The 19,224-nt window shown below is 42.8% G+C and overlaps 1 protein-coding gene across 1 annotated transcript; it reads left to right on the top strand.

Moving 5' to 3' along the window:
• The first annotated feature begins 845 nt into the window (after positions 1 to 845).
• LOC117827018 (leukocyte cell-derived chemotaxin 1-like) lies at positions 846 to 14,952 on the top strand. The gene is made up of 8 exons (XM_034703468.1): positions 846 to 954; positions 1,972 to 2,059; positions 2,309 to 2,449; positions 3,740 to 3,880; positions 7,284 to 7,397; positions 13,407 to 13,557; positions 13,950 to 14,059; positions 14,699 to 14,952. The coding sequence occupies exons 2-8, from the start codon at positions 1,988 to 1,990 to the stop codon at positions 14,921 to 14,923; spliced, it is 954 nt and encodes a 317-aa protein (XP_034559359.1). The 5' UTR covers positions 846 to 954; positions 1,972 to 1,987; the 3' UTR covers positions 14,924 to 14,952.
• Positions 14,953 to 19,224: the final 4,272 nt, after the last annotated feature.

Genomic DNA, 19,224 nt, shown 5'->3' with positions numbered 1-19,224 from the left:
CTCCAGGTGAGCCAAGCAGCACGTTTATGCAGAAACATCAGTCAGGTAGAAACGAGAACAAGCCAACAGGCGTCGCTGTTATTGCAGTAGAGAAAGAGACTGTCCTTGCAGCCCACCGGAGAAGGTCAGTTAGTTTTTTCTTCAGAGAACATGATTTTTCTGGTGAGATGCCAGAACAGTCGCCAAGGTTTTCCTGCAAATCACTCTGTCTCTTCGTTCATTTCAAAAGAAAACCTTCGCTGTATTTTATTTTTTTTTATAATTTCACAAACTTCTTGACTGCATTTGCTGGCTATAAGAGCTGCATGTTAAAGGACAATTAATGCTGTGCTTAGGTTTCTGCAGCATAACTAATTTCTTCCTGAGACTTTCGCATAAAAGCGACGAACATCATGAGAATATCTGTGCGTAAAGACGCATACATTCTGTTCATCTCCAAAAAAAAAGCTTACAAGCAGGGGATGGAGTTTAACTGAGGATAAATCTGATAGGCATCCAAACTCAGGTGAATCTTGTCAAAGAACATGAAGTCCTTGTGAGCAAATCCTCCTGCTTTCCTGTCAGGATGTTTTTTGTCGATCTGCCAAATGCGCACGCTGCGCCCCCTTACGTAATCTCCCCATTATCATTCATGGATTGAGGGCATTTTTTCAGATCAGAAACTCGACTCTAGAGTCTGAAATAGAGAAATGAGAGGAAAGCCTGTAAGACAGCGTGCAGCTTTTTTGCCCGCATTCATGTAAAATATACTGTCTGCCAGCTGGAGACAACACGCGACATTCCGCCAGAGTCACCTTTGACCTGCAGCCGTCTGAGGAGGCACTGAGAGAGGAAGAGGAGGGAGGGGGCGAAGGAGTGCGCGCGAAGGTGATGTGAGGAGACACCCTCACCTTTCCTTTATCATCGTGTTAATAACTGAAAACATCTGAGTGTGCCCTCTGAGGCTGTCACGAGGTTTGTATAAAATTCAGAGGATCATAGCAGGAATCAAACTCATGTAAGTTACATGAGCAGCTTATGTGATCTTCAAAGGGAAATACTGATTAATGCTTTTTCTCAGAGCTTAAATAAGTGGATGCTTATAAAGTGTGGATCACACCTCTACCTTTTTATTTCACTTCATCAAAGTTGCAGTGGCTCGCGCGCAGTTTCAGCAACTTGAAACGACCTGCCTGCAAGTGTCCAACCTCCTCCTGAGAGAGAGAGAGAGAGAGAGAGAGAGAGAGAGAGAGAGAGAGGGATAGAGAGAGAGAGGAGAAAGAGAGAGAGAGAGTGTAAGGGGGAGATAGAAGGGGGAAGAGAGAGAGGGGGGTGTAAAGAGAGAGAGTTAGGGGGGGGGGGGGGAGAGGGGGAGAGAGAGCGTTAGTGGGGGAGGGAGAGAGTTAGAGGGCGAGAAAGAGAGAGAGAGTTAGAGGGGGAGATAGAAGGGGGAGAGAGAGAGTTAGGGGGGGAGAGAGAGGGGGGAGATAGATAAAGAGAGAGAGAGAGAGGGGGGGGGAGAAAGAGAGAGGGAGAGAGAGAGTTAGAGGGGGAGAGAAAGGGGGGGGGGTAGAGGGGGAGAGAAAGGGGGGGAGAGAGAGTTAGAGGGGGAGATAGAAGGTGGAGAGAGAGAGAGTTAGGAGGGGAGATAAAGAGAGAGAGAGAGAGAGGGGGGGGAGAGAGTGAGTGAGAGAGAGTTAGAGGGGGAGAGAAAGGGGGGGGGGGAGTTAGAGGGGGAGAGAAAGGGGGGGGAGAGAGAGTTAGAGGGGGAGAAAGAGAGAGAGTTAGAGGGGGAGAGAGAGAGAGTGTTAGAGGGGGAGATAGAGGAGGGAGAGAGAGAGTTAGAGGGGGAGAAAGAGAGAGAGTTAGAGGGGGAGATAGAGGGGGGGAGAGAGAGAGTTAGAGGGGGAGAAAGAGAGAGTTAGAGAGGGGAGGGAGGGAGGGAGGGAGGGAGAGAGAGAGAAGTTAGGGAACTGACCGGGGTCTCCTCAGGTGTTTGTCTCCAGTCATGTCCGGGAGCTCAGAGAAAGTACCGATCGCCTCGGCGGGACCAGAGGACCTGCAGCAGTTCATGCCCCCGGTGAGTGTTTACGGTGCAGCTCAGTTATTCCGGGATATGGAGGTATGAAGGATTATGTCGTGGGGGTCAGTCAGAGGCCAAAGTGTCCAGTTATTGACCCTTCCGCTGGATAAAGGAACAGCTTATAACTTATCACTTTTGCAGGAATATGTCACAGCCATCCAGAGCATCTAGGCCATGTGAGGATACTCGTTTATCATCATGTTATCTAACACATCTATGTTGTGTATGTTATTTGTCTCACTGTAGGCCTACTCCGCCGTGGCTGTGAAACCGGCCGCCACCGGCCGCCTCCTGAAGGCCGGTATCGCGGTGCTGATCGCCGGAGCCCTGCTGCTGCTGCTGGGGGCAGTGGGAGCTTTTTACTTCTGGAACAACAATGAAAAACATGTAAGACTCATGTGTCTTTATTCTTCTTATTACACTGCAGATAATGTAGAGAAGATGGGGCAGAAAAGGGGGGTGGTGTTTAAAGTTTTTCTTTGGTTTCAGGTAAAATTTGAATTTTATTTTAGAGCCTTTTTAAAGTTTTCATTACATTTTGGGTCAACCACCCTTGGAAATACTGTTAGCAGGTACATTCAAATCCAACAGCCAACTTTCTTTTGCAGTATGGTCCATGAATGTACTTTTATAAAAGCAAAAACAACATTTTTGAGTCTCTATCAGTTTTCTTATGTTTATCCACTATCCAGTTATTACAACTTAAATCAGTTTTCTGACATGTTGGGGAGTATGATCCAGTTTTTTCTTCTAGTAGTTCACTGAAAACACTGATAACTCTTTTTAACCCAGTGATCCCAGTCATTGTCATACACCCACTCAGGATTTTGAATCAAAAATCAAACCCAAAGAGGTCTATGCTGGATCATTCCTTTTGTTGCAGTTTTAAAACTTTCAAAAGCAAGAAGCACCTCTATGAAAGAAAACAACAATTTGACTGTAAGCCATAAAAGATAAAGATACTTGATTGAAGGAATGAGAATGAAGATAGAATTTTTCTCATCAATGGTAAAACTGTTTTCAGCTGGTTTACATTTAAGACTACATACAACAGGAACATTCCTGAGATGGATTTTTTTTACAGTGTGCAAACAGTAAATTGTAAATTAAACACTGCAGGTCCATGGTGCAGTCTTGGTGAATGGAGGCGTTGTGTGTATGTGTGGTGTGTGTGTTGAAGGATCCTGGAGAGGGTGGGTTGGGGGGGCCTCTGTGGTCCGGCTGATGCTCCGGGGGCAGAAGGTGGAGGAGATGAGAGGGAGCATGAAGCTTTCTGTGTTTTTCTTCCAATATGAAGTTAGAAAATGCTATTAAGACATGATGAAAGGGCTCTGTAGAGGCAGAGCTGCACAGATTGTTTTCTTCTGAACAAGTTTGAAAGAAAGTGTCGACTGAAAGAGAAAAAGCTGAAAAGAGAAGAGAGGTGGATGTGTGAGGGAGAGTCAGGGGGGGGGGGGGCGGGAGGAGGAGGAGGGTGAAGAGTGCTGAAAGAGAGAAGGTGGGGGTGGGGTGACTCTCAGGACTCTCATACCTTACATGCCAGTCTGAAACCCTGTGTGTTGTGTTTGTGTGTGTGTGTGTGTGTGTGTGTGTGTGTGTGTGTGTGTGTGTGTGTGTGTGTGTGTGTGTGTGTGTGTGTGTGTGTGTGTGTGTGTGTGTGTGTGTGTGTGTGTGCAGGTCTACAACGTCCACTACAGCATGAGCATCAATGGTAAAGTGGAGGAGGGCACGATGGAGATCGACTCGGCCAACAACATGGAGAGATTCAGCACGGGGAGTGGCGCAGACGAGGCCGTGGAGGTCCATGACTTTGAGATTGTGAGTCAGACCTGAAATAATCACAAAAATCAGAAGGTCCAGGTTTAAGAAAGCAAATGATCAGACTTACCGGATCAGTAGTAGTTCAAAACATTTTTTTTCCATCCACACTCACTGGACTCCTGAACATTTCTTAAAAGTCCAGGGGCCTCATGTGCAAAGGGTGTGTACGCACAAAAACGTGGTGTACGCTCTTTTTCACGGCAAAGTTCAAATGTTTCAAGAGTGAAATGACCGTAGAAATGTGCAGTGCCTCATGCCAACTTCCTGATTGGCGTAGCCACTTTTCTACAGCTGTTGATCCTACGCACAGATTCATACATCTGGATATTTTTGTGCGTACGCCGTAATCTGGATTTGAGCGTACGCCATGTTTCAGGAGGAAATCAATGCAAGTCTTTGTACATGAGGCCCCAGGTGTGGTGCATGTGGGAACACACATGTCCAAATCCAAAAAAACCTGATCTGATAGAGACTTTTACGGGGTCTAAAGGTTTCATGAGGGATAAAAGTCCCACCAGGTAATAGTCCGTAACATCCACCCTGAGCGAGTGGACCGATGATGTTCATGTTTACATTGAGAGGAGTCTCTCTGCTGTACAGCTCAACTCAGCAGTGTTTGGTTTCCTACAGATACTGATATTGATATCATCATTGATATTACCTCAGAATCTGTATCTGTCAGTAGAAAGTGTATTATCCACAAGGGATCCCGGTCAGCTCAGCCCCTTTGTTGAACTGGAATGAAAGTTAGATCACATACGGCGGCAGTCTGCAACCAGAGTTCCCTGTTCTACTGAACACCTCTGCGTTTGTTTTTACCAACTTTCTTAAATGAGAAAACCATACAAGCTAACTGGAAATGTGTCTTTAAAGTAAGTGTTCAGCTCTCACTGTTTTTTATTGAATTATGACACAACCCATGATGTGTATGATATTTACCTCATCAAGATACACTGTGTTAGCTGTTGATGAGTAGGACTGAGATGACATAAACTCTGCAGACATTACTGTGTCCGCTGGATAATCTAAAGCATTTGGTGCTCTAAGTTATGTCAAATAAAGATGCAAAAAAATATAAAAATTCACAACATATCAGTGACTTGCACATCATGAGTGTGCTGCAGGCGGATGAACACGTCTGAGAACAGCTCAAAAAAGAAAGGGCTTTCTGACGTCAAATTAAAGGGCTGAATAATGAGTAAATAGATCGTGCACTTACACAGAGAATGGTGCCTTGGTTTGAGTTGGTTCAAATGAGCCGACCACATATTCAGTGGTGGATCACCTAGCTTAACTTAAAGTACTTTGGTGATATTATAAGTCAGTTTGGCACAATATTAATCATATTACTTATTTCCCTAAACGATGGCAGCAGTAAACAGGAAGACACTGTGACTGCTTAACTACAGTGTGCCAAAAGGGACAAAAGAGCACAGGATCTTTTACAAGTGAAAGGTATCACTTATTGTGAATATTTTAGCATTTTTAAAAAGGATATTTCTTCAGCATGGTGTGAATTGTCCTGTCTGAACGTTACCCTGCAGCAGGGGTTACCATCATTATACATGACTGAGGAATAATCAGTCTCAAAGCTGATGGCTTCATTTGCTTTTGCTGGTCACAAAGAGGCATCAGTAAATATTTCAGTCTTTCCATAACCTTAAACCCCCAATATCCATGTTTTCATATGCACTGCTAAAAGGAGTGATGTCATGGTTGGGTCTTTCTCAACTTGATGAATTCATTAAATCAGTCAAAGCTTAAACAAGAGAGGTTTGTAAAAACCCTAAACAACTACAACTGGCTCCAATTTGGAACAACACAAAGGGCAAACACAGACTGATTAGTTACCATGTGTTTATTTGGGTCAACACAAAACAGACACCAACAGAAGAAACGTGTGCATCTGTAATATCAGTGGTGTCGTGGTGTCTGGGTGAGTGTATTATGTAGTGTAAGGAAATAATGTCAAAAGAGGAAAAGAGAGGAGACGTCCTCTCCCATGCCGAGCCAGCCAGAGTAAGAGAGCTACTGAAGGCCTGCAGCACCTTTTGTATCTACTGGACCAGGGCAGGTGGGCTCAATCAGCCTGATTAGCCAACCTACTACCCAGGGAAAAAAAGAGGGAGACATAAACACAGCAAGACAAGCCCCAGGGTTGTCACAAGTACCATTGGGTAGTCAGCGTCGAATTATCAATCAGTACATACCAAAGCAGCAACTTTCAGTCTTAAAATATGAAGCTCATGCGGAAGTTCTAAAAACTGCAGTTTGCAGTTCAGCGAGCGCCCCCCTTGAGGATGGCTGAGGAAACACCGGAAACCACATACAGACCTTTTCAAAGAAGACAATCTTTGCTGCCAAAATAAACATCGGCACACACTGTGTGGGGGTTAATTTTTTTATAACTCAGTATTTTTGAAGATTTTAAACTTACGAGGTTGCTGAAATAAGGACATGGCTGACTTGATTGACAGGCGGGCATCCTGCAGCTGTTAGCAAAAAGGCTAAAGGCCCACCTCTTTACCTCACACAAGCTCAAATGAAGTTATGTTGAGTTCAGCATTTCCAATATGGCACCCGCTGATGATTTGCTTCAAAACAGCGCTTCAGAAACAGATGGGTGACGTCACGGATAGTACATCCATTATTTATACAGTCTATGTAAATACCTCAAACACACCTGGAGAAACAAGTGTCTCAGTCATTTTCCAGTGGGTTCGTGTTTTTTGTGCCAAGGCCAATGTACTTTGTGTCATGAGTTTTTCAATGTTTTAATGTGTTCTTGAAACGATTTTAACATTAACCTGCCAAAAACTGCAGAGGGACACAGCCCCAGATTGGCTAAATCAGCCATGTTAACATGTATGTATGTCAGTGCTTACATCAATTAATCTGCACTGTCCCCTCTTTAAAGAGATGACCTCAAACACTGATCAGCTTTGTCAGAGTACATCAGAGCACTACAAAAGAGCCGATCAGTTCTGTTGAAACCCCAAAGACCCTCACGGGGAGGTTGGCTCATTGTAGCAGCGGGCAAATTAAGAACAAGTGGACATGTGATCTCCCTTTGGGCCAATCAGTGTCAGGATGGATTGTCCCTCTCCAGTTTTCAGTAAATTCAGACTGGTGGTTTTTGACCTTTAATTAAAGAAGCCCAATCAGGAGAATCAGACCAGTGAAGCAGGAATTTTGGCCTTTTAACTATTGAAATTTTAACCTTTAATCACAATCTCCCTGTTAGTGTAATCTAAAACGCAGTGACAAAAATCAGCAACACCCAAAGATGTTTCCAAAATCAGCTGTGATGAAACCAGATTTCCTCTTGTTGTACGGAGAACAAAAAACAACTCATGATTTCTAACTTGGAACTCCCTCTTCATCCTCCCTGCTCTTCCAGGGGATCACAGGGATCCGGTTTGCAGGAGGAGAGAAGTGCTACATAAAGACACAGGTGAAGGCCCGTCTTCCTAATGTGGAGGCTCTCAACAAGGATTCCATGACCTTTGACCTGGTAGGTTGTACACTCCGTCTTGTATGTCCTAAGAAAGCAGGTTTTCTCAAGGCTGGAATTTGCTTTTTCAGGGAGTTCATGAAAAGCCTCTTTATACCACAGGAACTCGAGAAGCTCTGGCACATTACAACGAACTGTGAGAGATATAACTGGAATGTTTAAAGGGAGAGTTTGACTTTTAAGGAAATCTGCTTCTTCTCCAAGGTAAAAGTAAAAGTACTGCCAGCAGCCTAGCTTAGCATCTTGACTGAAAACAGAGGGAAATAAAAAGCTTAGTTAAACGATAACAAAATCTATCAAGCAGCATCTCTGACAAACATTAATCAACACGTTTCAACTTCATTATTCTGGTGTGAGGAACAAGTTCTCAACTCAGCAGTGATTTTTCTATTACTGCCAGATTAATTCAGAGAGGTCTCACTTCTCCAGTCGATCCCTTTAAATAAAGTGTTTCTCTAAATATATAACTCTGGTGTCTGGTGCTTCGGTACTCAAGCTTTTCTTGTGTTTCAGGATATTTTACAAACCATGAGGTCGTTTTTGAATTTCCACTCAACAGTGCACATAATGATCTTTTATTTCTCGGTTATCGTGTTTCATCTTTCTATTACTTCCCCATACAGGCTGAGTGATATTGTTATTGCTGCTATATAATGAGCAATTGTGTGTTAAATAGCTTCATTTCTAACCCCCGACTACCGCTCCACGTGATCAGTCTCCTCTCTCCAAAACACTCACACATACACGTCAGCCTTTTTTTGCCTGAGCAATAAGAGTTCTCCATTGTTTTATTATTATTTCTTTTAAGGATAGTTTTTACTGGTCAACACAAATGCAGCACTTAAATGGTCAACAACAATATATGTTTAAGTACCTGAAACTTGTGTCGTATTTTTCCTCCTGAGCGGTAACAAAACTCAGCTCCATGAACTCGTCCCCACAGCAGCAGCAGAGTGCTGTGGAAATAAAAGCAGAAGCCGTGACAATGACTGCACATTATGTTTGGCTAAGTTCCTGTTTGGAGAAGAGCTCGGAGTGCAGCCTGTAGGGGAAGCCAGTGTCTGTCTTCTCGCTCTCCACTCGGCTCTTAACAACTTTTGGATGGACTGCCATAAAATGCTGATAAAAACTTAAGTGTAAGGCTGAGTCTGAAATTCTTCTCGCATAACAACAGCAGCTGTTTACAACATCAAAGAAAAGACACAAGTTAAAGAGAAGATATAAAAAGTTCATAAAATGGACATAAACATTCAGTTTGAACACTCGTTCTCCAGAGGAGGAGTTGGACTGGTCATCTTTATATCCACACTTGTGAATGTGTCCAAGATTAGGTTTTGAAATAGGCAATCTGCAAAGCTAACAGTCAGCTTCGGATCTTCTTCATGAACTATGATCAGGGCAAATGTTGTAGGAATACACCCACTAAAAGAGAGAATATGGGTTACATTTAATAAGCCTACTATGCAATTTATTTCACTCACCTTTATTTAACCTGTAAGTCCCAAAGAGTGTCATCTCTTTTACAAAAAAGAGACACAAACAACCAAACATGGGGAAGTCACAAACAGCAGCTCTAAAAATTACGTTAGCACCGTCTATGTTAGCAATAGAGCCTGCGTCCAATGTTTCTTGAGCTGGCAGCGCTTATTTTTTAGTCAGAAACCAACGCTGTCCAGAATCTTCAGCACTGAGTGAACAAAAACATCCCCAGTGTCATCTTTAATCACCAACCAATCAAAACCCAATTGGGGCGGGACTTCTGATATCAACTTTGAGAAAGAAACTAAGGCCCAGTCTCAATGTCCTCCCTAAGCCCTAAGCCCTGAGCCCTTCTTGACTTAATTGACGTCAGCTGGGAAGTGATTGAGGGCAGGAGGCTGTAAGGGCTCAAACTGTAGAACTGGAATGGGACAACACTTAGTGACTTCTCACGTAACCTGCATGACGTCACCAGCTCACCATTTTTTATTGCACCATTTTTACTTTCCTCAATGTCAAGGCGCTTAAGGGACAGACTGCCATCTGATCCAGGCTCTTACTGTACAGCCTGATTAATCACAACATTTAATAAATAGGCTGTATAACTATAAATATATTAATTATACTGTAACACATATGTGTGAAGATAAATAGATGAAGGCTGTTTTCTTTTTTACAGGCAAACTTTTTTCCTGTAAATTTCATTGCAACTTTCATGCTTCTTTTTTACTGACGCACTTTTTAAATTCCATGTTATGGCGCATTTATTGATTAGGTAGGCTTGTCTTCCTTATACAACAGAAGAATGGAGCACTGGTATGTCTTTCTTTATAAGGCCATACTCCAGGAGCTGCAGTCTTATTTATGCTGTTTATTGATTCCTAAAGTTGTCAGTGGCTGTCATCTTCGGTCCCATGGACAAATTCTTTTTGTCATTCCTCGGACTCGCTCTGCCTTTGGTAAAAATGCTTTTAATGTCTTTGCTCCCTCTTCTTGGTTTGAGCTTCAGGGTCGCCTGAAACTGGATTCTTTAATTTGATTGGAGGATTTTAAAAGTAGGATAAAGGATCATCTGATCAGCTTGTGCACATGTTTTAGAGCTTAGCACTGCTAATTTATAAATCGATGTCATAGTTACTTGTCACTATATGTTTTGTCCTGTTCTATTTGTGAAACTTTTTATGCTGCTGTCTTAGCCAGGACTCCCTTGAAAAAGAGACTTTGTATCTCAATGGGACTATTCCTGGTAAAATAAAGGTTAAATTAAAAAAAAATTAAAAATTAAAAAATTTGACAGTGGGACAGCCCTGAGCCCTCACTGACTTAGCGGGAACACGCCTAAAAGTCAGTGAGTGCTTGAAGGTGGACATTGACAGTGGACACTCTTTATGTTGAGGGTACTCATTATAAGTTTTTGGCAGCTGCCAATGCTAGTGTATGATTTCTATCAATTTTATTACATTTGTTTGTAAAACATCTTTCAACAAAAGCAAATATGAAGAATACAGAGCAGTTTAAAAAACAGACTGAACGCTCACTGCTAAGGACGTGTATTAGGTAACAACATCTGTAACCTAGCAACATCTAGCATTAATGAGAAGCGCTCTGAACTTGAGGTCAGGGCGTCAGTGGATACAGACTGTTATTTATATATCATTGGCATTAATCTTATTATCAGTGTTGGAGACAGACTTTCCTTGACTGGGGTGGCCAACATACACACTAACTTCTGTAGCTGTGGCCAGGCGTGGAGTGGAGGATTATCTCCACTAATCACATCTACTTTAAAGCTGCTGTTGGTAGTCACAGAGTAAACATCTGTTCAGAGAGAGGGACTTCGGATGTCAACACTATCCCTCCCAACCATGTTTCCTCTTAGCCCCCCAACACAGATCAGCGTGTGCAGTCGTGATAGTGCCGGGCTCATAACCAATCGGAGGATGTAGTAGGGGCCGCCCCTTATCCAATCAGGACAGAGGATTTGAGATTAGCTATGATTGGTCTGTCATAACGGGAATGAGGGGAATAATAACATTGCTTAATACAAAGGCATTGGAAAACGCAGAGATTTTGCAATAGTCTTAAATTACTCCACTTACCGATGAGTACCGATGAGCATTATCACCTTTTCTCCAGACCCAGCAGAAAAAAGCAACATTTTTTACACCATTCCTACCAACAGCAGCTTTAACTTCTCAAGTAAAAGAATCAAACTTTTTATATTCTTGAGTTTCATTTTTCACTAATTTTCAACAGAGAAGTAAAATTCAAACCTGCTGAACCTGCTGAGTTTGTCAAAAGTGTCCTTTTAAAGTACCAGCAAAAGAAAGTGTTCCACATTAAATCAATCTATCTTTCTTTGTACATCGCCAAATCACAACAAACATTATCTCAAGACGCTTTTACAAACAGAGCAGGTCTAGACCGTACACTATGTTAAATCATGAACAGAGACCCAAAATCAAGACAGGGTGAGACTCTTCCTTACTCTAGTCCTATCTCATATTAATCCACCATGAGCATTGCACCTTGCAGTATTCAGCAAGTTACAGCGGCGAGGAAAAACTTCCTCAAGCAGAACCAGACTCATGTTAGACATCTGCCTCGTAAAATGAGCAGAAATCGTTCATGAAACAAACAATTAATCAATTTCAACACTCCATACATTTTCTTGACACCATTTCCAATTAAAAATCGGTCTTAAATGATTCGCAAGCAATCAAATTCTGTCTTTATCGACACTTACCACAGCTTGCCAACTTTTTGGATGGATGTAGTCCAGGAGGGATCAGATAAGCATAGCAGCTAATGTCCACCACAGATTCAGACACATCAGCCTTGGATTTCAAAGTGGTTCTCAACAGGGATAACTCGGCTACCAACGGGAGCTACAAGCATCCTGTTGAAACACAACCCAAATGGTTGATTTCAATGTAAGTGAAAGCTGTGACCTTTGTGTTTTCTAATAACAAAATAGCTTTAAATGATATTTAAATGCCCTGGTGGAATTTACAAGAAGGGACAGGTCAAAGCTTGCACATCAGACATTGTTATCACAAAACCTCATGTTGTGGATTTTCAATGCAGAGGTCAAAGCTGTAATTGCTGCATTTATAAAGGCTGTAGTTACACCTAATAAAGCCTTTACAAAGTCTTCTTTAGTAATGTTGAAATGTTGCACTGTTTTGTATTCCCTGCATTTTGGAGATTTATGATAAGGTTTCACTTTTCAAATGAAGCTGTTAGCATGAATCACTGCAGCCGATAATCTACGAGTAACACCTAAGTGATTTTTATGTGTGGGCTCCCATCATTAAACAGCTTGCTGGACTGAGTACACCATATGTGTGTGTTTGTGTGTGTGTGTTTGTGTAGACTGCTATCACAACACACCAACACCCGGGCCTGTGATTGTTCAATTGAGGCGGTGTGATAATTAAAATCATTTAGCTCTGCATAGGCTTCACATCCACATAAATCCACATCACCAGAATCGCCCTCGTGAACGCATATGCATTTACACAAACACACACACACACAAATGTACACACACAGACACAGACACGCACGCAGACTCACACACACACAAACACACACGAGGAAGCACACAGTTAATTATCACGCAGGGCTGCTCTTATTGCCTCTCTCTGCTCATAAAGGATCATTTATTTCACGTTTGCTCTTTTCTGTGTGTTTGTGTTATTGCCTCTCTTTGCCTCATAAATGATCGTTTGGTTCATGTGTGTGTGTGTGTGTCTGTGTGTGTGCGTGTGTGTCTGTGTGGAGACAGGGAGATGTTGTTATAATGGTTGCTGCAGGCTGGTCATTTGCTATAATTTAGAGTGATGGCAAATATGGGTTAGATAAGCATGCACACACACAGATCTCCCCACACACACACACATCCAGGGAGAGTGGGTCAGATAAACTCTTATCGGCGGAGCGGTGGAGAAGGACCCCCACTTTTATTTGTCCCTGCAGCAAATCATTTGAGCTGGAAAAAAAATCGGAGAGGTTGGAGGATGAGATTCCCTAAACATGTGTGTGGCTAGTGCAGAGCAGCCCGCAGGAAACAAATGCCTCTGGGCAAAATCCTCCCTGCAGAATTCCCCCTTTTACCTGCAGGCTGTGGATTCAGAGTCTGTATGTTTACACTGTCTGTCCTCTGAAAACCTCATTAGTTTCTCTGCAGAAACCTGCAAATTTAGGCCATCCAATCTCTCCTCCCTTTCAGATCCTGATGAGTCTTGACATTGTGTGTACAGCTAACTGTTAGCGCTCAGAAAATCTGTATACAGAAGCCTCCAGGGTGTCTTTTTACTACTTGATTCTATGTTGTTATAAGGAGCATTAACAGCGCAGCATTAATGCAGATTAGACTCGGACAGGATGTAAACACTGTGGGCTATTTAAAGGGAGAGGCTGGTAACAAGATCTGTAAACAAGTGTGATGATACGCCGCCAGCAGCCAGGGACGGCTTCAGATGTTTTGTTGTGATTTTTGTTTTTCTCACTTTCTTACCCCTGAAGGAGGATGAAGTGATGCCGGCCAAATTTGAGGATGATCTGATCTGGGTGGCGGCTGACACTCCCCTCTCGGACTCGGCCTTCCTGAGCAACAAGATTAAGGACCTGTGTGGAGATCTGCCAATCTTCTGGCTCCGTCCCACCTACTCCGCCAGTAAGCAACCAGACAGCTTGTCAAAAAACTGAAAGTAAAGCACAGATTTCTTAAGGCTGAGGGAGCTTTTTTTTGTAACAAAACAAAGAGGATGCAGGTCAAACGGTCTCAATAATTTCCATTTAACATCGCAGTTGTTCAAGCCACAGGAGAAAAACAGTCTCACAAAGAAAAGCAGAAGTCCTTTTGAAGTTTCAGAGCTACCGAGAGTACAATTTTTAGCATGCTGGGAGGTCAAAAGTTCTCAAAACACAATTTTTATTCTACTTCATCTGAGGACTTCAAAAATGCTGCCAGAGAAATGGCTGTACCATCAGGAGCTGAGCCACATTAGAGCCACAGCGCTCCTAAATTTGGTCTGCTGTCAGATACTGAGAATGTAATGTGTGCAGGCGGCCAGAGAAAGAGGAGGGCCGCCGCCCGCCAGCGCCGGCAGGCAGCCGTGGCCGGAGAGGAGGAAAAGGACGTGGAGGCAGAGTTCAACCCGGAGAACCCCTATCAAGTGAGTCACACAAACACAAACACACATATTCTTCTTCTGGTTTGTTTACAGCGTCTGAGGCTGTCTGTTTGCATCTGAAGGCTACCTGAGAGGGATTTTTCTGAGAAGAGTTTCTCACAGCTGTGTGAGCGGCAGCAGATGCCGGGGTCACAGCGGAGGGGCCCGGATTGTCACTGCAAATCTGAGTGTATGCGTGGCTGTGTTTCCCTGCATGGGAGGCTGTCCAAAGCTTTCCTTTCAGCATTGAGGCTGTATGAATAATTCCACAACATCCCCCCTCATCTGTGCAGCCCCTTTGCCCTGCTGAGCACACACAGACTCCTATACATACACCGCCCCGTGCCCTCCGTCCTCACCCCATATGTTGGGCCTCTTTTCCCAACCCCCCCCCCCCCTTCCCCTCTCTAAGCATCCCCTACATCTCCTTCTACACACTCCTGACAACCACTGAGGGGGGTAAACAGCATGCTGCATGCTGAAGAAGAAAATATTTGACAACAAAAACCCACATCTGACAACATCCCCTCCTCCCCCATCCTGCCTGTCAGAAATCCATTTTTAATTGGTTTGAAATGAGCACTCTTCTCCATTAAATACGTACAGCAGAACGTGATCCACGTCTCTTCTGTCTCATCACAGAGAGGTCTGGAGGGTGAGCAGGGCACCATGAACATCGACCCCATGCTGGACCACCAGGGCGTGTGCTGCCACGAGTGCAGACGCGGCTACACCCACTGCCAGAGGATCTGTGAGCCGCTGGGAGGCTACCACCCCTGGCCGTACCACTACCAGGGCTGCAGGGTGGTCTGTAGGGTCATAATGCCCTGCAACTGGTGGGTGGCTCGCATTATGGGGCTGGTGTAGACACCCACTAACACCTGGGAGAAAGTAGAGTGAAGAGGGGGGAAATGAGGGAGGGAGGGGGGGTTCAGGGGAGGGGAAGGTGGCTTCTTATCGTCACAGACTGTAGTTACCTGTAGTTACTACAGCTACCTGGTCCAAGCAGATTATCAAGACATGCAATCAACACATAAAAACATGACACACAATCTAGATTAAATTAAAAACAACTCACATAATGTTAAATTTCACTACTATAACTAACAACACACTCTCTGTATGCACCACACTTCTTTATCATCATGTAAACATTTACCTTGAACCAGTTTTTAGGAGGCTGGTGACAATAGATCTACTCATTGATTGGTATACATGCTGATACCTGACACCATTTTTCATGCAGTGTCAGAGGCTGACACCAACCTGCATTGATTTCAAGTATTTAAAATGCGACATATTTATCTATAGAGAAGCAGGAAAGCTTGTATTTATAGAAGCTCTCTCTCTTTGCCTCTTAATGTAAATAAATGAATGTGTAGGTAGCTGAGTATTATAATAACAGTCTGCTTGCTTTAACTGAACCTGCTCTAACTGCTAGAAAGAAAAACGTTCTTGACTCTTTCCTTTTCTCCATCATGTCTTTCTGAGAATCTTTTATTAAAACAATGACCTGTACGCATTCTCTAACAAACTTCCATCTAAGTGTTTTCCATTGTTCATTTGTTGAAGAATCTTTTCCAAAGTGCAATATCACTGAATAAAAGTTTTTTATGTTTTATGTTTATGTTTTTATGTTTATTTATTTGCACAATTAAAAGAAAATACACAAAAAAAAAAGCAAAGATAAAAAAATATACTGTGCAGGAAGAGGCAGAAAATTCAGAGAGCTTATTTGAAGCCTCCATCTAAATAGTGTTCTCATATCACAAATTAATTAAAAATACTAAATTGACACATATAAAGTAGTTATATAGTTATATATATATATATATATATATATATATATATATATATATATATATATATATATATATATATAAAGTATACAAATAGTTGATACTAAAAATAAAATAACATAAGAAATAGCAAATTTACGGGGCGCTGGTGGCCTAGCGGTCCAAGCGCCCCACGTAGAGGCTACAATCCTCGTTGCAGGGGTCACCGGTTCGATTTCTGTCCGGTCGACCATTTCCTGCATGTCTTCCCCCGCTCTCTACTCCCTACATTTCCTGTCTCTCTTCAGCTGTCCTATAAAATAAAGGCAAAAAGGCCAACAAATATAACTTTAAAAATAAAGAAATTAAAAAATTAAAAATTAAAAAATTAAAAATTAACAATGAATAGAAACAGCCTCGTAACCTCCCGTTTGGACTATTGCAACTCCCTTCTGTTTGGCCTATCCCACAAAACCCTCCATAAACTACAACTGGTTCAAAATTCAGCCGAACAGTAACCTCACATGCACCGCCTCCATCTAACACATCACACCCATCCTGCAACAGCTCCACTGGCTCCCCATCACAGACCTGATCAACTAAAAAGTACTTCTCCTCACCTTCAAATCCATACACAACCTCGCCCCTCCATTTCTCTCTGACCTCCTTCATACTGCCACACAGATCCTCCTCCTCCATCCAGCTCACTGTCCCCCCTGCTCGCCTTGTTACCATGGGGAGCAGAGCCTTCAGCCGCTCTGCTCCCCAGCTGTGGAACTCTCTCCCACCTGACCTCTGTAACACTGACTCACTCCCACATTTTAAATCTAAACTCAAGACTCATCTGTTTAGACTGGCTTACTCCACCTGACCACAACTCCACTGTCCATTCACTTCAAACTTTTTAAATTGTGTTTTATTTACTGTTTAAACTGTTTGTTTTAATGTTGTAAGGTGACCTTGAGTGTCAAGAAAGGTGCCTATAAATAAAATGCATTATTATTATTATTGTTATTATTATTATTATTATTATTATTATTATTATTATTATTATTATTATTATTATTATAAATACAGTTATTACCTCAACAGAATTCAAAAGTACAAAATATGAATATGATGAGTATGTGGTTGGGCATGATGAGTATAATTAAGTAACAGTGGTTAAACGTTTTTTCAAGCATCCTTTATAACATTTTAAAGATATACAGTTTTCAGCCACATTAGAATAAATATTCCATATTTTTCTGCCCTTGAAACGTATTGAGAATTGACTTCTACAGGTAAAACATTTAGGAGGATGAAGAGATAAAGTTTGACGAGTTGAATAAGAGTGGACCTGTGAATTTAATTTGAAGTAAGACTTGAAGTCATCAGGGATATTCCCCTCATGTTGTATTTTATACAAAAAAACCCCACATATTTGAGAGATATTGATGTTATAGAAATTAAGAAGCTGGAGTTTCTGAAACAAAGGAGCAGATGAGACGTGAGTCTTCGATCGAGTTGCCATCCTAACACAACGTTTCTGAAGGAGCAAAATTTTATGGAGAGTCGAAGGAAAAGGACTATCCCAAACTATATTACAATATGAAAGATATGGATAAATTAGGCTGTAATAAAGAGTAAGGAGACAGTTTGTGATAATGAGTTGACTAATCCTTCTTACAATGTTACAATGTCATTTAGCAGATGCTTTTATCCAAAGCGACGTACAATACGAGAACAAGAACAACACAAGCAAAGATCTAGACAAGAGGAAACAAGATCAGTAAGAGTAACAAAGTGCTTCAAGTCCATTTGGATGCAGGTACTGCCAAGCAGTGTCAAGGCAATGCACAAAGTAAATAAGGATTTTTTTTTTTTTTGTTAAATAAGGAACATCTACAATGAAGCAACCAAACAATTTAAGACCTTCCATTATCATCATCAACAATTATCTTGTCATCACCACAATAATTACCAAAGTACCAAGTGCTGGGTCACTCCAGAGCTGAACACAGATTCCCAGAGTAGAGAAGGACAGTGTGAGTCAACTGTAGCTGGAAGACACGATCTGCCCCTGGGGACAACAGTGGAGAACAGTCTAGCTAAATGCATAGTATTTCTTAAAGAGCTGGGTCTTTAGCCATCTTTTGAAAGTAGAGAGGGACTCTGCAGATCGAATGGAGTTGGACAATTCATTCCACCATTTAGGGACAACGGAAGAGAAGAGTCGAGCTAGTGATTTTGAGGCCTTGTGTGCTGGAAGCACTAGGCGCTTTTCTGAGGCTGAGCGTAGCGGGCGAGAAGGGGTGTAGACCTGGATGAGGGGTTCCAGGTAAACTGGAGCGGTTTCTTATAATACCAAGAGATTTATTAGTTTTTCTGCTAACCCAATCGATTTGTTCTTTGTAAACTTCAAGTGGCTTTCTCTGCTCTTCTTTTTGCCTGAATGACTCAGTAACCTTTCTGTGAATATATGAAACTTACTGTTCTGGAAATTTGGGAAAACCCTCTCTCTCTCTCTCTCTCTCTTCCTCTCTCGCCCACTCAAAGCTCCTTTCCAGTCCTGACACGTGTCACATGTGGTAGCTGCTCCAAAGGGATGAGCAGAAAGAAGTTTCCAGAGTTCTTTAATGTGAGAGTTGAAGCTCTAGAACTCTTTAATGAGACTAAAGACTCTGTAGCCGTCACGCTCCCAGATCTTACCCACGATGCAAAGCGCTTAGCTCCTTTTGATGTCACAGAGCCGCCTCAGGCAGGGGTAGGGGGTAAGGATGGGGGCGGTGTGTTTGTGCGTGCGTGTCAGGGATAGTAGGAAAGTGTGTGTGTGTGTGTGTGTGTGTGTGTGTGTGTGTGTGTGTGTGAGTGTTGTGAAGCTAAGAGTTCCATCCAGAGCCACAAACGGGCATTTGATCGTCACGAGAGATGAAACGATGTGTGATGAATTTAACACTTAACTCAGTGTGAGAGGCTTGATGATGCGGTTAGGAGGCTGATCCATATTAATGCTCTCTTGCCGCGGCAGGACGCCTCCTCACAGTTACAGCTGCTGCATATATGTGGTTGGAGAACAGGGGAGGTGCATCTTCTCACATCTGTGACTGTAAATCACAGCTGCACCTCGGGGCAGCATCCTCGCCTGCTGGCCAAGTGACTCTGGGCTCCTCCACTGGATACCAATCGAACCCCGATACGTAAACCATGTCCTCCAGCTGTCAGCCGTATCTGAAGCGCCTGCTCTCCTATCAGGGATGCCACATTTCATTCCTCCCAGCACGTAATCACAGAGCACCGCTGCCCGTCATAATATATCGCTGCTTTTGCATCTGACGAATCCCCTAAGAGACTTCCGGGCCCGTCCAAAACAGTTTCAAGAGACAACGAACCATAAAACAGGAGACAAGG

The sequence above is a fragment of the Notolabrus celidotus genome, chromosome 15, assembly GCF_009762535.1.
Source record: "Notolabrus celidotus isolate fNotCel1 chromosome 15, fNotCel1.pri, whole genome shotgun sequence".
Lineage (NCBI taxonomy): Eukaryota > Metazoa > Chordata > Actinopteri > Labriformes > Labridae > Notolabrus > Notolabrus celidotus.
Note: the sequence above shows the minus strand (reverse complement) of the source record. Positions and strands in the feature narration are given on the sequence as shown.